Below are 18,222 nucleotides of genomic sequence, written 5' to 3' on the forward strand. Positions count from 1 at the left end.
AACTGGTTGCCCAGAATGACTGGTAGGGTTGATCCATAGCTCAGAGAAGCTTATTTTTTCTCCGCCCTCCCGCCCTCATTAACCTTTGATAAACTATTATTATTTTCGTATCTTACATCAGTGGTTCTCAACTTCGGGGTCAAACGACCCTCTCACAGAGGTTGCCCAATTCATAACAGTAGCAAAATGACAGTTATGAAGTAACACCAAAAATAATTTTGTAGTTGGGGTGGTCACTACAACACGAGGAACTGTATTAAAGGGTTGCGGCATGAGGAAGGTTGAGAACCGCTGTCTTACACCACCCGCTGTCTCCCTTCCCTTTACCCATGTTTCTGTTGTTCGTCACCCTGGGGTGGGGGTGGTTATACATTGATCACCTTCTCCCCCACTTTCCTCCTACTCTTATAGTATCGCTACTCCCATTATTGTTCCTAAGGGATTTATCTGTCCTGGATTCTGTGTGTCTAGAACTCTTATTTGTACCAGTGTACATGCTCTGCTTTAGCTGGATTGGTGTGGTAGAACTGAGGTCATGATCGTGGGGAGGAGGAAGCATTAAAGAACTAGAGGTATGTTGTATGGTTCATCAGTGCTATACTGCACCCTGGCCGGCTCATCCCTTCCTTGTGACCCTTCTATGAGGGGATGTCCATTTGTCTATAGATGGGCTTTGGTGCTCCATTTTCTCCCGCCTCGTTCACATCGATATGATTGTTTGGGGTCTTCTAATGCCTGATACCTGATAACTGACAACTCTTGATCACACAGGCCAGTATCAAACCCTACCAGTCATTCTATGCCCTCCTCACCATCAAATTTAGATAACTTATTGTTCCTTTGTCCCTGGGTTTGTTGTCTCCCCACTTCCTATCCCCCCATCTCCCTCTCCCATGTCAAGCTGTAATCTTTATGAAAGTACTTGGCTACATCTTTCTCCTGCAGTAACTGTATGCAAAATCTGTTAGCAACTGAGTGCTTCAACCACTGTGGGAACCAGAGTCCTTTGGAACTCTTGCTATAGCTGCCAAAATCTAAATTAAAACTCCATGTTGGGTGAGTGGTCTGTAGAGCAGACACTTAGCCAGCCAGCAGTACTATTACTGAGTGAGGAGGAACTAAAGAGAAGTGAGCTAACCCTGTCCCTTGGCTGTCTAAGAAAGAGCCGTAAATCGGATGCTCTGCTGGAAGATCAATAGGACCTAGAATTATAGGCATTCTAGCCCACAGTCCCATCTAATCAAATTAGATAAGCAGAATGGAAGCACAAACCATAGGAGAATAGAGATAAGAAGAATGGAAGCACAGAGCCTTGTATTAAAATGCATTAATTGTAGGTTCAACCTTTTTAAAGGTTTTGTTTCTTTCATACTTAACACGTACACTATATATTAAATAGCGTGGGCGCTTTTTTCCCCCTGTGCCAATGGGGATGGGGATTATGGAGCCTTCCTGCACTGTTGGATAAGTGTTAGACTGTTAGCCACAAGGTCAGCGGTTCAAACCCACCAGCTGCCCCATGGGAGAAAGATGAGCCTGTCTGCTCAGGTAAAGAGTTACAGTCTCCAAAACCCTACATTGGGTCACTGTGAATCAGAATTGACTCAGTGTCAGTGAAGCGTACCCTCAGGATTATTGTGGGGGTTAAATAAGGTTATTCATCTGGAGTACTGGCACATAGTGCTTGAGTGATTTTTATAAATAAATTTATATTAATAACTATTTAGCTTATGTTTAAACTTAATTTTTCTTTCTTGTAGTTTTGCATTTTCTGTACAATGTGCAAAATCATTCATTAAATGTGATTCTAGCAGATGCTGTCTGTTTCACAGGTTGTAGGCCATAAAGAAGGCCTGGATGTTATGGAGAGAGCAGATCCTTTGTTCCTTTTAATTGGACTTCCCACTATTCCTGTCATGCTGATATTAGGCAAGATGATTCGCTGGGAGGACTATGTGCTCAGATTATGGCGCAAATACTCAAACAAGCTACAAATTTTGAACAGTATATTTCCAGGTAAAACCCTAAGTTGTGGTTATAATGTACATGCCAAAATTGCATTTTTGAAATCTTTAAAATTAATATTTTAAAGTTATTTTTAGTTTTTCTGATTAATTAGTACTGATATATTGCTTTGTTGTTGTTGTTTCTCTTCTAGGGATTGGTTGTCCCGTTCCTCGAATTCCAGCTGAGGCTAATCCCCTAGCCGACCACGTTTCTGCTACCCGAATTTTGTGTGGGGCCCTTGTGTTTCCCACTATTGCTACGATAGTTGGCAAACTAATGTTCAGTAGCGTTAACTCTAATTTACAAAGGACAATCTTGGTGAGATGGCGTAAATATTGCTTTTTTAAATGATTATCCAAAAGAGAGTGGACTGTGCTTATTTTTAAAACAAAACAATACAATGAGGCTGTATCAGTATTCAGTCAGTGACTGCTGGGTGAAAGCTTCTATTTGATCGAACTGCTGCAGTTGGGTGACTTCTCTCCTGGACTATGCATAAATTAGCATATTTATTCCTCTGGCCAGCAAAATCATGGTAAAGAACTTCTGTTCTAGAATTAGTTGGCCAAGCTCAGAGCCTCTCATTAGTGCCTAAACACTGAGACCTACGGCAGATGTCTTGACTTCTCTGTGCCAGTGGGGATGGAAATGACTGTAGGGCCTACCTCAGGAGTATTGTGAGGAGTGAGTGAATTAATTCACTTGAAGTACTGACCCACAGGAAACCGGACTTAGATAAGCACTCACGTTGCTTGCTGTTATTACTATTACCACTTCATCTTTGCACTTAATACTATGGGTGCAAAATTCTTCCTTTTATGTAAGAGTAGATACAGTGAAGGTTTTTACCCTGGCAAGTGCTTGTCACATCAGTATTTTCCACAATAAACAAAATAGGTGAGAAGAACACCCGGGTAGATGTCGAGCTGCATGTAAGGAAGATGACTCATAACAAGGAAGGCTTCTTCGGCCAGTGTTATCTGTCGTGTCTCCCTCCCCCCCTCCTTCTCAACTACTCATAGAGAAGAGAATCGATTTGAGAATTAGTTCTGTATCCAAGCATACATCTTTCATCATGTAAATAAAATTCTTTTTAAAAATTCTTCTTATATTTCTCTACATCTGTTCATTTTTCTTTTTCGTTTAGGGTGGAATTGCTTTTGTTGCCATAAAAGGAGCGTTTAAGGTTTACTTCAAGCAACAGCAATATTTACGTCAGGCCCACCGCAAAATTCTCAATTATCCAGAGCAAGAAGAAGCGGCAAACTGACTCCGGCTGCCCTGCAGTCCTCTCATCCACGAGAGTCTGTTGTGTTACTCTGATTCCATCATTGATGCACAGGAGTGAAGACTGTGATATGCTGCTGCTCCTATATTTTTAAGAAATATAATAAAACACTTAGGGCAGGGAAATCCTCTCAGTGATCACGGAACCTAAGGATGTGATTTTGTTTTCAATGTTTGATATGACTGCCTGTGTGGCAGTCATCGGAACCTTTATTTTAGCATGATAAACCTCGGATTCGTTCCTGTTTCCTCCAGACAGAAATGTCAAGATCAACTGCAGATATTCAAACATGCATATGCTGTTTTATTCAAGTTCCTCTTCTGTACATGGTCATGTTCAGTGTTTTCTGAGAATCAGCAACTCAATGAAGGTACTATGAGGATTTTTTCTCACTGGCATAATTTTGACTATATGCTAAATAGGACCTAAATATGAGGAAATGAAAATTAAATTAGCTATAAATAATAAACCAAAAATGTATGTAAACATTCAAATGATTATCTGAACAATGAGATTTTGTTGTGTTTTTCTTAATTCGTATGATGTCCTCCAAAAGTTTTGGTAAAAATTCACAGGGCTTCCAGATCATTTCTTCACTGTTAAATTTTATTTATATAATGTTGTATCTCATAGTTAAAAATGTAATTTTGACCCATGCAGTCTTAATTACAATGCATGTGTCTGCTGGTCAATCATCAGATCCTCTGAACATTGGAGTAAGGTTTTTCAATTCATATTTTTAGAAATTAGAGCTGCCAAATTTATAGTAACTTGAGCACAGAGACAGGTTTGCAAAAAAAAAAAATCAATAAAGTATGTTACTCTCCTCTCATTGATTGAGTTATTCAAATATTTGCTGAGCACCTCCCATTTGCCCGAGCACTCTGCTAAGTGCAGTGGGGTACAAGGGTGAAGGAGACCGATGTGGCCTCTGCTCTGTAGAGTTTGCTGCATAGTTTCAGAAGCTAGAAAACCAGCCGTGAGTGCACCAGAGTGAGACCTTGAACATTTGGTGTTTCTATCAGGATATAACTCTGAAAACAATTCCTGAGTAAATATTGAGGTCATTGCTTTAGGTTTAACCAATTGATCATAGGAAACCAATATTAATATTTCCACATCTTAATTGCTTGTCATATTGATAAGGCTAGCATCTTGATCACTGTCTAATTAATTTTGTATTCATTTTTCAAAAGCAAGTATTTATTTTCAACCATTTTCAATAGAGTGGCCATTTTCTGTTGTTTAGCGATCAGAATGGTCTTGAAGTTATTTTCATGAATTAAAATTAAATTTTTAAAAGATAGTTCCAAAAACCTTATTTATTTTATTTTTCATAGGATCTAATGCATGACAAAAATAAATATCTCCCCTTACTGATAAGTGGCCACTTCTCTTTAAGAACATAGCAAATATAGATTGAGATATGTTAGATTGAAATCATGTGTGTTAATTTTACTAATTAAAGACCAGTACTAATCTAGAGTATGAATGTCTTAATTTTGAGTTATATGTAGTTTATATGAGTAAGTGTTAAATACAAAATTATAATTATTTGGGGAAGGAGGAAAGATTTAACTGACAGTGAGCCTTATTAAGAACACTGCTAAAAAAAAAAAAAAGAACACTGCTATACTTCTGAAAGGGAAATGTAGCTATGGTGACATATAAAAATAACGCAGATTATATAACTTTAATTGTAAGATATATTCCCTTTTCATTTTTAGTACGAAAGACAATAAATAGAAACTTCTTGCGCAGTTTTATTATTGTATGCAACAGCTTTGAGGCTGCCTTTACTAAAATTAACAAGAGCACACAGTTCCCTACTTAAAATTGCATTGCGTGAGGCTGGTAGCTGCTTGGATTTATTGGCAGCAGAGCTCGTGAAAGGCAGGAATAACTCAGTCCTTTGGGGGAGGTGTTCCAGGGCTGTGAGGAGGAACTAAGCGCCTAGAGAACAGAGTGGTCTTGCACGATGGAACTGAAGACTTCCACCTCTAGAGCCTTCGCTCGAGAACGACCGTGTGCCCGTCTCCAGGAAGCCGCACTGCCCCACCACGCAGCAAGAGCGTGTAGGGCTGACTGAAAGTTGGGTGGGCCGAGGGTTAAATGCTAAGTGCTTCGGTAGCTCTGCACCTTGGCCAAGTGACTTTCAGTTACATCTCCCTTCATCTTGGAAATGGAAGGAGCACTTACAGCAAGTAATATAGTCAACTGTCAAGTTGAAAGACACAGACACTGAAATACGGTATATGCTCGAGTATAAGCCACTCTGAATATCAGCCGGCGGCGCCTAATTAAATATGTGCTGGAGCCCCCAATAAAATGATTTTTTTTAATGTGCTGGAAAACTCGGCTTATGCCCAAGTATGTACGGTAGTCCCCACATAGCATTAGTTGTTTCTCAATTGGTAAATAGTCTCTTAAAATCATGTTCCCACTCTTAAGAATAGGGAGTGACCATGTTCGAGAGACATCTTAGGGACAAGTTAAAGAGAGTTAGAGCTTGAGACTGGCGAGGTGTGCTGTGTTTCCCAGCTGACTTTCACGTTGCTGAACTGTGCTCTTTTTGGAAACTAATGTTTTAAACTTCTTTTATACAATTCAGTGATAACCAATAGAATTCCATTCTTCGCAGAAATTATCTCCAAAGTGGCTCAAAATATTGTTCATCATATGATTTTCACATGACTGTGACAAAAATATAAAATTAAACTTAGTGACTTAATTAGTCACTGCTTTGCTAACTGTGCTGTCATTTTTTTTAATTTCTTGTTTTTTTCATATAACAGACTATTTCCGTACTGGCTGGATTAGGTTGAATAAAGAATTTTCATGTTCCATAGGTATAATTCTTTGGACAGTGATCAAAATACAATTGGTAAATTCTGCATCTACATAGTTCTCCTTTAAATTACAGTTACCAGAGCTATTGGGGAGATTTTTGTTAAGTAAAAATAATTACGTTGGGGAATTTATATGAATTTTATAATCAGGCTGCCCTAAATGATGAGTTTGTTCTAATGATTAAATGCATGCCTTCTAGCTCCTACCCTCTGAGTCACATGGACTGAGTATATTAGACAAGCAGCTATAGGTAACCCTCAATTTAGGATGGGTTCCTTTCTGGTGGCTCCATGATAAGTTAGTTCTGAGGTAAACTGAATACAGTGAGACTCTAATCTAAATGCCTTGACACCAAGCATCAACTGCATCTCCTTGTGAACATAGATCTCTTCTGCCATCCTTTTCCCCAGACAAGCCTGTTTCATCCACATTGAAAATCTTCTATTTAGTAATTTGAAGATGTTAAAAAAAACAACAGATGGTCGCAAGTGGGGGTTGTGATAATGCCACAATGAAGAATTACTTGTAGTCCTAATGAGTGGTCTCGTGCACAGAATCATGAAGTTTATTTTAATGTGTGCGAGCATAGAAAAATACATTACTTCATCTGAGACACTAGCAATTTCTGAAGGAGAGTGGAATCTACTAAATCAAGTGCCCGTGCATGGACATTTTGTGTGTTCTGGGTTATATGTCATGTCCACTGATTTGACATGCTTGAATACATACATACATACTGTGACTCCCACGAACTTTCAGTTACCCATCAGTAAAATGAAAATTAAACTGTATCCCTCAAGTGAGGTAAACATTCTAGGATGACGTTTGATACAGAGACAGTAAATCTGCGCTGAGGGTTCAGCTTTTGTTCATAATCTAGGATTCAAAGGAGTCCCATAGTCCTTTGCGGCCACCTCTCTCCCATTAGAAACCGTACAGTGGCATATTAATCACCTTTCTGGAACAAAAATCTGAACCAAAGGGATAGGAAGAAGAAATGTGCCACTGACTGGCTATAAAAGCCCGAGCCTAGCTTTCTGGTCAAATCCAAGGTGACTAGAAACCTCTCAAGCGATTGGCCAAGTTACTAGGTCTCACAGCAGAGACTAGCAGATGGGTGTTGCGCATCCATCTGAGCTAGGCGCTGTGCTAAATCCTGGAATAAGGGTGAGTCAACCTGCTTTTGCTGTTTATAGAGTCAAAGTGAAAAATGTGTGAATCTTATCACTGTTATTGTACCACAAGAACGTAAGGGAGGGACAGTTTTGCTTATTGACACTGAAATAGGATCCAGCGTGTGGCAGGCATAAGCATTTCAAGAGCTTGTGGGGGAAATGCATTCCTCTTAAGATCAGAGTAATCCATCCTTTTCATTTCTAGTCTGCATCCCGGCCCCTCGGAAAGCTAGTGTCTCCACACCTGGTGCCAGCATGCCTAGCAAGTAGCTCTTGCCCAGCCTGCTGCCAGCTCGCTCTCTGGAAGCCTTTAAAGCAAAAACGAAACGTATTGCCATCAAGTCAATGCTAAGTTAGAGCAATGCTTTGGGACAAAAAGCTGCCCCTTTGGGTTTCCAAGACAAACTTTCTATGGAAGTAGAAAGCCGCCTCTTTTCTGGAGAGCGGCAGGTGCTTTTGACTGCTGACCTTGTGGTTAGCAGCCCAGTGTGTAACCAGGGTGCCTCTTAGATGAGCGGTTCTCAACCTGTGGGTCGCGACCCCTTTGGAAGTTGAACAACCCTTTCACAGACCTAAGACCATCTGAAAATATATTAAGACTGTTACCCATGCTACACCATGCTTTGAGACAAAATTTCATTGATTTGTAATTAGAAATAAATATTTCACATTATATAATTATATATTGTGATGAATCACTATGCTTTATGTTCAATTTGTAACAATACATCCTGCATATCAGATATTGACATGCCAATTCATAACTAGCAAAATTACAGTTAGGAAGTAGCAACAACAAAATTTTTTTGCAATGAAAATAATTTTATGCTTGGGGTCACCACAACATGAGAACTGCATTAAAGGGTCAGGACATTAGGACAGTTGAGAAGCGCGGTCTTAACCATCTTTAATGAAGAAGCCCTAAGAGAAAAGTGAAGAAGGCACTAGTGGAACTGGTTGCCCTCGTGATCTATCCATACAAACGATGTGAGCCAGCCATTCTTTTTTTTAAATCATTTTATCAGGGGCTCATACAACTCATCACAATCCATACATCAATTGTGTAAAGCACTTTTGTATATTCATTGCCCTCATCCTCAAAACATTTGCTCTCCACCTAAGCCCCTGGCATCAGCTCCTTGATTTCTCCCCTTCCTCCCTGCTCCACCCTCCCTCATGAACCCTTGATGATTTATAAATTATGTGAGCCAGCCATTCTAAGGAAATGTTGGCAGGCAAATTAAGGTGAGTATCAGTAATTGGAGGGTGCTGTGATCGAAGGGCTCAAAGTGCAAAGGGCATTTATAGCGCTCTAAATAAAGGCATGTATATATGTAAATATATTTCTATGGAAAGGTGGGGAAATGGATCTATGTACATACAGGTTTAGTATTAAAGTAGCAGATGGACATTGGACCTACACTCAAGTGCTCCTCCCTCAATGCAAGAATACTTTGTTCTATTAAACTGGCATTCCATGATGCTCACCTTCCTGTCACAATCGCTGAAGACAAAGCAGGTGCATAAGCAAATGTGAAGAAAGCTGATGGTGCCCGGCTGTCAAAAGTGTCTGGGGTCTTAAAGGCTTGAAGATAAACAAGCGGCCATCTAGCTCAGAAGCAACAAAACCCACATGGAAGCACACCAGCCTGTGTGATCACAAGGTGTCGATGGGATCAGGTATCAGGCATCAAAGAACAAAAAATCATGGTGAATGAGGGGGAGTGTGGAGTGAGGACCCAAAGCCTATCTGTAGGTAACTGGACATCTCCTTATTGAAGGGTCTCAGGGAGGAGATGATCCAGTGCAGGGTAGCAACAATGAACACAATCTTCCAGCAACATCATCTTCATTGTGGCAAGTTCGTTCACCACCCAGACAGAAGTGATTGAATTATGGATCTAAGTGCTTCCATGTCAAATTTAGAAAATTGTCACTTGAAAGCCTTGGATTGGACATCTGATCAGCAGTGGGTACAACCTACTTAAGGAAATAGGGGCCTTTAAGGCTAGCTAAGGGCCCTTTGGACTTATTTCCAAAGTATCCCCCTTCAATAAATTCTATTCAAACCTTTTTTAAAAAATTGAAGGAACATTTTTAACTACTATATAGACACCCCCCACCCCAATCAGATCCAAAGGTACCATCATATTTTTTTGGCGGGGGGGGGGAATACAAAGCACATGGGAATTTCATCCCATCATAAGCATAACCAGAATCCTGAGCACTTGTTATGTAGAGGATGCTTTCCGATTTTCAACAGCCCGCATACAGCTACTCTGCAGCATGGCATGTCTGGATAACAGGAAGCACTTAAGAGTAGAAACAACTCAAATGCCCATCAGCTGATGAATGAATCGATACAATGTGATCTGCCAATAAAATGGTATGTTATTCATCCACCATGCTACAAATGAATGTCTCTTAAAAACATGATCTTTGAGAGGAGGCACAAAAGGTCACATACACTATAATTTTATTTATATGAATTATAAATAAGCAAATCAATAGAGACAAAGTTGCCGGGGGAGGGGAGAATGGGCACAGGCTTCTTTTTGCAGTGATTAAAAATGTGGAATTACTAGTAATGTTTGCACAATTCCTATTCAACTTAAATCTACGGATTTACACACTTAAATAAAAGGGTGGCCTTTCCCTACCACCTGTGAGACCAGTGCCCCACATGTGTGATTGGAATCTTGTGGACCCTTCTGGAATTCTGGGGTCCCTGGAGCGCATTCCACCTCACTGCCCTCACCAACCCCTCCCACGTCTAGTTTGTCTACCCTGCCTCTCACTCTGGGTGTAGTGGTCTTTTATTTTTTGTCATTTGTACAATTGAACACCCACAATAGTACCTTCAAACAGGAAAAAACAAAATGAATTTTGTTTTTTACAGTAGCTTTTACGCTACATGAATAAATTCTATCTCAATAAACCTGGGCTGAAGGGCAAGACTGATTCCTCTACAGGAGGGATCCATGTTGGGACAGCCATTCCAAATGACACAGGCAATAGTAGAGACTCAATCTATTTTACTTCTATAGCCTCTAATATCCTTTGCAATGGCTACACAAAATTCATGATTAGAGGGTTTATTAAGGAAGTTAAAACAAGTCATGCTAGTGAGAAATTCTCAGATTAGTTTTTGATCAGGACATGTTACAAAGTTCTTTCAGGTCTGCTAATAAATTCCCAAAGAGGCACACCATTCTGCTGGAAGCCTCAAGCTGAAGATAATTCTGCTCAAACTCCTGGGGCCAAGCAAGCCCAGTTCCCTGAATGAAGTGCCCAGAGGCATCCTACTCCAGTAAGCCTCAGCCTGAAGGCTCTCAGCTCCATCTCTGTAGGTCAATAAGTTCAGCTTCCCCAATTAAGTGCCCGAAGGCACCCTACTCCCCCTGCACAAGCCAGCCTCCTGCCCCAAAGCACTCAGCTTTCTTTGTTCCATGGGTTTGTTGTTATTCCTGCTCTGATGTTACAGGATCCAGGAGGTTCACTGCACAGGATTCTCAGTTCCAGAGGACACATTTCCATCTCCTGCCTCTTCTTAGTGTTGAGAGCCCTCCTCCTGCTTCTCAGAGGGCTAGTTTATAAACAGCAGGATGCCATTCCAGGGAATCCTGCTCACAATTGCAGGTGGATCCTCAGCTGCTTACCAAACCCATGCAGGAAAAGGTCATTTTGTGGGAGTTAAGAAACTTGGACTAGAAGAACACCTTAAATAATAATTCACTGCCCCTGCACAGACTTCTTTACCTTGAAATTTGCAAGACACAATATTATAAAAGAGAAATAATATGTTCATGATCTCTTAACAGAAAACATTTATCAATATATTGGTGATTATGTGAACACACTATACAGTTGGTGGGTATGAACCACATACCTCATAGTTAGCAGTCCCAGGCATTTAGTCCATTGCACTTGCCAGGCTGCTTATATGTACGTGTATATATTGCCAAGAGGCTCTCAAATTTGTCCCAAGCCATGGTGAGAATCTGGAGGGTGAGATGCTGCCTGGAGACACCCTATGCCACATACAATATTTTCATATCTAGACTCTAGAAATCAGATCTAACATTTCTTTTTTATCAAAATACTTGTTATATGTGTTTGTGAACGAACTTTGTAATATGCCTGATGAACAATTGCGTCCTGAACATTCTCACTTGCGTTACAACTTGTCAGCTCCTTAAATAAACTTCTAAAATCATGAATATTGTCTGTGAGTGTGGCCACTGCAATGGATATTGGCATAGAGACAGGGTGCGCGCACTCTAGTTAAGACGAGACACACACTGAGTATAAAAACTACACTTGCTACTGGGGAGCCCATTGGTACTCAGAGCACCCCCAGGTGCCACAGTCGAGCTGCTCACAGGGTGGCCTAGTCGGTGACCTTTACAGAAACCACCACCAGGTCTTCTGCAGAGTCACTGGATGCATTTGAACCCCGCCTTTTGGTTAATGGTCAAGCACTTAACTACAAAAAATGCCTTGAAGTACCAATCTAATTCTTCACTGAGAAAAGACTATTATAATTTACTCAAAATTGTATTGAGCTCAGTCAAAACATACTAATAAGAAGATCACAGCAGATACATGTTGGAGAAGGCCCGGTGAGATATGCATTAAGAAATGCATTAACTAGCAGAAATTAAATGATCTAATAGCAAATCGGCAATACAAGTAATACTTCTAAAACATATAAAACAACAACAAAACCCCACTGCCGTTGAGGGGGGTGTGCTCTAGACCCCCGGCAGGCCGTCAGAGATGCGGGATTGAGGCATTTTGCAGCTCTCCAGAGGCCAGCGTGTTGCCCTTTGGGAAGCACTGGGCTGTGGTTTGGTGCCATGGAGGCCAAACTGCCTCGGGACGAGCCTACGTGGCAGAGTGGGACTGCCCCAGAGGGTCGCCCGCCCGGGCTGTCAACTTTAAGAGAAGAGATCTCCCGGTCTTTCCCAGCTGGGGGGGTGGGAGGGGGACGGCTGACCTTTTCATTAGAAATCAGGCTCCCCACCACCACTGCACCCACAGGTCTGCCTTTGGTCATCTTCCCACGAGGAAGGGGTGGAAATTGGGGGATGCTGCTCAGAGAGATGGGAGGACTCCCCATAGTCATAAAAGGGTGAGTTTCCACCACAAACTTCAAGTTGGGGAGAGTCAAGTCACTGGGCACAGGCTGCTGAGCCCCATGCTGCCTGGCTCGAGGGCCAGCCCATTCCCATGACAGGAATTGTTCACTCCATCTGGGGTTTCTCTGGGGCTGCGGGAACACTGGGAGATCTGAACGAGACCGCCGCTGTGTCATCCCAGATTTCTGGAAACTGCTGAATGGTACAGCGCGCCCCCTCTCCGCCCCACTCCCCACTCCTTGCACAACTTTGGGGACAATGGTTGAATGCCAAGCCAGCGGCTGAGTTCCTTTTTCATCAGCAGACTGGCTTTCAGAGACCGGCCACAGATTGAGCGTTCTGTGAGGAGGACCAGGGAGATGAGCGTTTTGTAAGGCCTCCAATCCAGGTGCCAAGGGGCCATATGGGCTCCTGGCTCTGCCAGCTTACAGCTGGAACCCTGAAAGGGGGAGGGTGGGGCATGAGCGCTGAAATGGCAAGGACAGGTAGCTCCGCGATCCGATTGCCGTTGCCTGGACAATGGGTTTTAAGGGCGAGACTTTCTTTGGAGGTCTCCCCACTTGGAGTATTGGTCCCCCTCCCACCCCCAGCCTGTCCCGCAAGGGTGTAGTCTGAAGCTGAGGCACGCGCGCTGCTATCCTTGGTACTGAATCAGTACAGGCATCTGGGCAGCGCTTCCCAACTGGCTGCAAGCTGAGTGAACAGGACAAATTGATGAAGGTACAGACGCCAAGCCCTGTCCTCACACATTCTGACCCTGCAGGGCTGTCTCTGTCACCCCCTCTTTTTCTAACAAGAGTTCAGATGAATCGGAGGGTCAGCTCAGGGGTTACACGTTGGCAATTCCACTGCTAGGTCTGGCAGGTTGCCCTTCAGCCTATGCGGTGGCCCCCGCAACTTCATTCCTCTTTGCAGAGGACTCCTCTCTCCACACTTGGGTCTGGGCAAGGCCACAGTCTCTCCCAATTCCTGATCACATTTACTGGGTCTGAGGTGATCCAGTGGGAGATTCACCTTGAGAATGCAACCAATCCCAAGGGAGGGGGGCCAGAGAAGTGGGGTGTCTCCAAGCCCAAATGACCCTGCTTAAGCCCCTGCATCAAATGACTAGGAAGTCAGAAATCCTCCGGGACGTTTCAGATAAGAGAGCAAGGACATACCTTCTGACTGTTTCAGACAGTCTGGGCTGGGTTTCCCATCACTGGCAATGCCCGCTCCTTGGGAAGCCAGTGGCTTGTGTGTACTCTCTCCTGGCATCTGGGACCAAGTAGGAGAATCAGACAGAGGGAGAACTCAGAGAAGCAGCTCGGGAGTGGCCAGAGAAGAAATGAGAGTGATTCTAATGTGCACAGTGCCTTTGCACCACAACCAACCGTCACTGAAGGAGAATAAGACATGTGGGCATTGACAGGGGCCCAGCAGGTCCTGGGTAGATAGCCACCAGTTGAGGTGTCCTTGGCCGAGTATCATTGAAGTGTCCACAGGGTTCCTGCATAATTTTCTAGCTTGAGGAAAACAAGCATGTTCACTCTTATTCTCTCTGACCCGTTGATTATGCCACACGGCACATCTGTGTTGATTTCGCCGAAAATGGTCAGGCTCCTGCTGTCTTCGATGCTGGTTCCTTCGGAGGAGGTGGGACACTAAGGAGTCCATCAGCAAACTGAGCTCAATCCGGACTCCTTGCTACTGTGGGGTGGGGTGATATACAGGATGCTTATACTCCCCGGAGTATGAGACCCATAACCAAACCCAAACTAAACTCACTGCCATTGAGCTGATGCCGGCTCACCACGACCCTACAGAATAGGGTAGAGTTACCTTTGTGAGTTTCTAAGACTGCCATTCTTTATAGGAGTAGAAAGTCTTGTCTTTCTCTCTTGGTGTGGTTGGTGGTTTCAAACTGCTGACCTGGGGTAATTGCAACCTAATGCACAAAACTACATCACCAGAGCTCCAATAAGAGATTCACTGATGGACCTCTACGCAAGCACTCCCTCAATGCATGAATACTTTCTTCTATTAATTTGGCACTCTGTGATGCTCACCCTCCAGACACAACTGCTGAAGCCAAAGCGGGTGAACAAGTAAATGTGAAGAAAGCTGATGGTGCCCGACTATCAAGAGAGATAGTGTCTGGGATCTTAAAGGCTTGAAGATAAACAAGCAGCCAACTAGCTCAGAAGCAACACAGCCCACATGGAAGAACACATCAGCCTGTGTGATCACGTGGTCCCGAAGGGATCAGTTATCAGGCATCAAAGAACAAAAAAAAATCATATAATTGGCTGCACACCTCCATGATACGATCGCCGAGGACAAACGGGTGCATAAGCAAATGTGGCGAAGAAAGCTGATGGTGCCCGGCTGTCAAAAGATATAGTGTTTGGGGTCCTAAAGGCTTGAAGGTGAACAGCGGCCATCTAGCTCAGAAGCAACAAAGCCCACATGGAAGAAGCACACCAGCCTGTGCAATCACGAGGTGTCAAAGGGATCAGGTAAAAGGCATCATCCAAAAAAAAAAAATACCATAGTGAATGAAGGGGGAAGTGCAGAGCAGAGATCCCCTCACAAAGGGGTCTAGGGGAGGAGATGAGTCAGTCAGGGTGCGATGTAGCACTGATGAAGAATACAGCTTTCCCCCAGATCCTGGATGCTTCCTACCCCCCAACTACCATGATCCGAATTCTATCTTGCAAGTCTGGATAGAGCAGAGGTTGTCCACTGGTGCAGATAGGAGCTGGAGTCACAGGGAATCCATGGTGGATGATACCTTCAGGACCAGGGGTGTGAGGGGCAATACTGGGAGAGTAGAGGGTGAGTGGGTTGGAAAGAAGGAACCGATTACAAGGATCCACATGTGACCTCCTCCCTGGGGGATGGACAACAGAGAAGGGGGTGAAGGGAGACGTCAGATAGGGCAAGATATGACAATATAATAATTTATAGATTATTAAGGGCTCATGAGGGAGCGGGGAGCGGGGAGGGAGGGGAAAAAAAGAGGACCTGATGCAAAGGGCTTAAGTGGAGAGCAAATGCTTTGAAAATGATTAGGGCAAAGAATGTACAGATGTGCTTTATACAATTGGTGTATGTATATGTATGGATTGTGGTAAGAGTTGTATGAGCCCCTAATAAAATGTTTTAAAAAATGATTAGGGTAAAGAATGTACAGATGTGCTTTATACCCAAAAAAAAGAGAGAAAGAGAGAGAGAGATTCACTGAAATACCAAGAGGCCCTCAGGACTGTAGGGAGTAACCCCCAGCAGGGGTATAATCTTCAGGCATCACGTCTCTGGAGAGGAGGTCCATTGGGAACTGACAAAAATGCCTGCAGCAGCTTCAAGAGCACCCGGGCTGGCTGGCACGGAAGCAGGAGGACTTATGAGTGGGTGTTGAAGTGGGTTATGTTTGTCTTCCTGGAGAAGGGGGAATTGGTTGGCAGTGAGTCCAGGACAGAGGTAATTAGACAGGAGTCAAGGGCCCAGAGGAGAGACCACTGGGGAGATTTGAAGAGCCAGGGAAATACTTAAAATGAAGCTATTTTTAGGGCTGTGCGATCAGCTAAGAGGACAGCAAATCCAGGTGTCTGAGGAAAAGCCTGCTAGCTAGTGACTCTTCCAAAAGAGTGTGTTCGCACAGAGTTGGTGTCTAAACCACTGGCAGGAGATGTGGGATTATTCATACAGTCTTGGGTGCCGGAGGTCTCTCGGCCGTACACAGAGTCCAAGGCTGCATCTGTCGTGTGGGGCAAGGTCATTAGGTTGTGAACATCATATTACACGGACCTTTTTAGAATGTCTGGCTGGAGTTGGGAAGGGGAGGGAGCAATTGCTGGTGGTCAGGGACTGGTTTTGTTCTTGGCCTGAAAACTGATTATAAGGGAATTCATTTGTGATTATTTGCTATTTTAGACTTTTCTGCATGTCTCACAATGAAATAGTGAAAAATAAAGTAGCTAAACACTAACAGAGAACTATTCTGCGTTACAGTGACAGTTTGAGAATCGGGGGGAGGGGCATAACCCTAGAAATAGTGTTTATGAAAAGTTTGTGAGAGGAAAAGGTTACTGCTATAGTATTGGGGGGCGGACTCTAAATGTGATTCAAGAAAGTTTGTGGGAAAATGGAATTTTTAAAAATCATTTTATTGGGGGCTCCTACAATTCTTATCACAATCCGTACATACATCAATTGTATAAAGCACATTTAGACATTGGTTACCCTCATCATTCTCAAAACATTTGCTCTGCACGTAAGTCCCTGGCATCAGCTCCTCATTTTCTCCTCTCCTGGGAAAATGGAGTTATAATGGAATTTTCTCATGAATGTTTGAAGTCCCCTTGTATAGTAGAGCAAATATTTTATCTACAAGACCTATCAAATATGTTTTCAAAGGAAAAGCATTTGGAAGAAAAGTATAATCACTTACCACTCCACCTCCCCCAAATAAATGGAATTGGTTTGGCAGTGCACTGCCTAGCTTGGGTATGAGCAATGTGAAGGTCAAGACGATGTGGAGGTCCAAGCCTACCTCTGCCACATGCCACTGGGTCCCTTGAGCAACTGTCTAACCTCTATGATCTCAGTTTCACCAATTGTGAAGTGGGGATGAATAACACCACTTGGGGGAACAATTTTCACTTTATTTCTTTTATAAACGTAAGATCATATGCAAATTATCTCTCAATAAAACTGTTTAAAGATATACAAATGCATCAATTAAATTTATACCACTATGATTACATTTGTAATATACTGGATTTATAAATTTCACAGGAGAAAGATGGAGCACTTTCTCCCATCAAGACTGAGTTTTAGAAAACTCTGCAGGGTCACTTGTCATGAATATGAATTAACTTGATGGCAGGGAAGGTTAAACACATACAGATATAAGAGATCTAATGGTAATAGCAAAAACAAATGGGAGGAAATGGAGGCTTATTGGAACAATATCCTTATATTGAACCAGAATTAAGTTAGTATTCATCTGAAGCAAATTGTAATAGGTTAAAATGTATGATGCATACTGAAACTATTGAGATAATTTTTTATCACTTTTTTGGTTTGATCACTCACATTACTATTTTGTTTTTATTGATTTTAAAACTTTTAATTGTGAATTAGGTGAGGGTTTCCATATCAGATCATCATTTTTACATTCAACAACTTATCACACCTGCCAATGGCTCATCCTGTTTTCCCCTCTGATTCTTCCCCACACACCATCTCCCTCCTACTATAGATTATCTTTCCCTTCACCCAGGTTAACCCCTAACGACCCTCTAGTCCATAAGTTCCCAATTTGGTCTTCTATACCTTTTCCAGGAAAAAAAAAGGCTCAGTATAGAAACATTTGTACTAACAGCTCATAATCCAGGATAAAGTGTAGGTGTCTGCTTTTTCAGCCTCCTGGGAAAGTCTAGTGCCTCCAGGGACGAGATCACCCACTTCGGGATACACTGATCTAGTCAATTGCTTTCCCATTTCCCTATTTCCCCTCGAGCCATGGTAACCATCCAAGTCTGTTTATTTGGGTATGAAAACCTTAAAAAAATGTTTTTAATGTTGTGTATCAGTGGTCTCATGCAATATTTGTCCTTTCTGATTGACTAACTACACTCAACATAATGTCCTCCAACCCCGTTCATGTCATGACGTGCTTCCATACAGACCACTGTGTGTACGTACCATAGCTTGCTGATCATTCTTCCATTGGGTTTTTAGATTGTTTCCATCTTACTGTGATGAGCACGTGGGG

The 18,222-nt window shown here is 42.7% G+C and overlaps 1 protein-coding gene across 2 annotated transcripts in view; it reads left to right on the plus strand.

Annotated features, from left to right (window-relative positions):
* MARCHF5 (membrane associated ring-CH-type finger 5) overlaps positions 1-4,780 on the plus strand; it is a 64,809-nt gene extending 60,029 nt beyond the window's left edge. Inside the window, exons 4-6 of one of the 2 annotated variants that reach the window (XM_075533665.1) lie at positions 1,815-2,016; positions 2,159-2,325; positions 3,155-4,780. In XM_075533665.1, coding sequence (XP_075389780.1) covers positions 1,815-2,016; positions 2,159-2,325; positions 3,155-3,277 — 492 coding nt within the window. In that variant the 3' untranslated portion in view covers positions 3,278-4,780. The remainder of the gene's footprint in view (positions 1-1,814; positions 2,017-2,158; positions 2,326-3,154) is intronic. The other variant, XM_075533666.1, reaches the window with a different exon arrangement.
* The last annotated feature ends 13,442 nt before the right edge of the window (positions 4,781-18,222 follow it).

The sequence above is a fragment of the Tenrec ecaudatus genome, chromosome 16 (assembly GCF_050624435.1).
Source record: "Tenrec ecaudatus isolate mTenEca1 chromosome 16, mTenEca1.hap1, whole genome shotgun sequence".
NCBI lineage: Eukaryota > Metazoa > Chordata > Mammalia > Afrosoricida > Tenrecidae > Tenrec > Tenrec ecaudatus.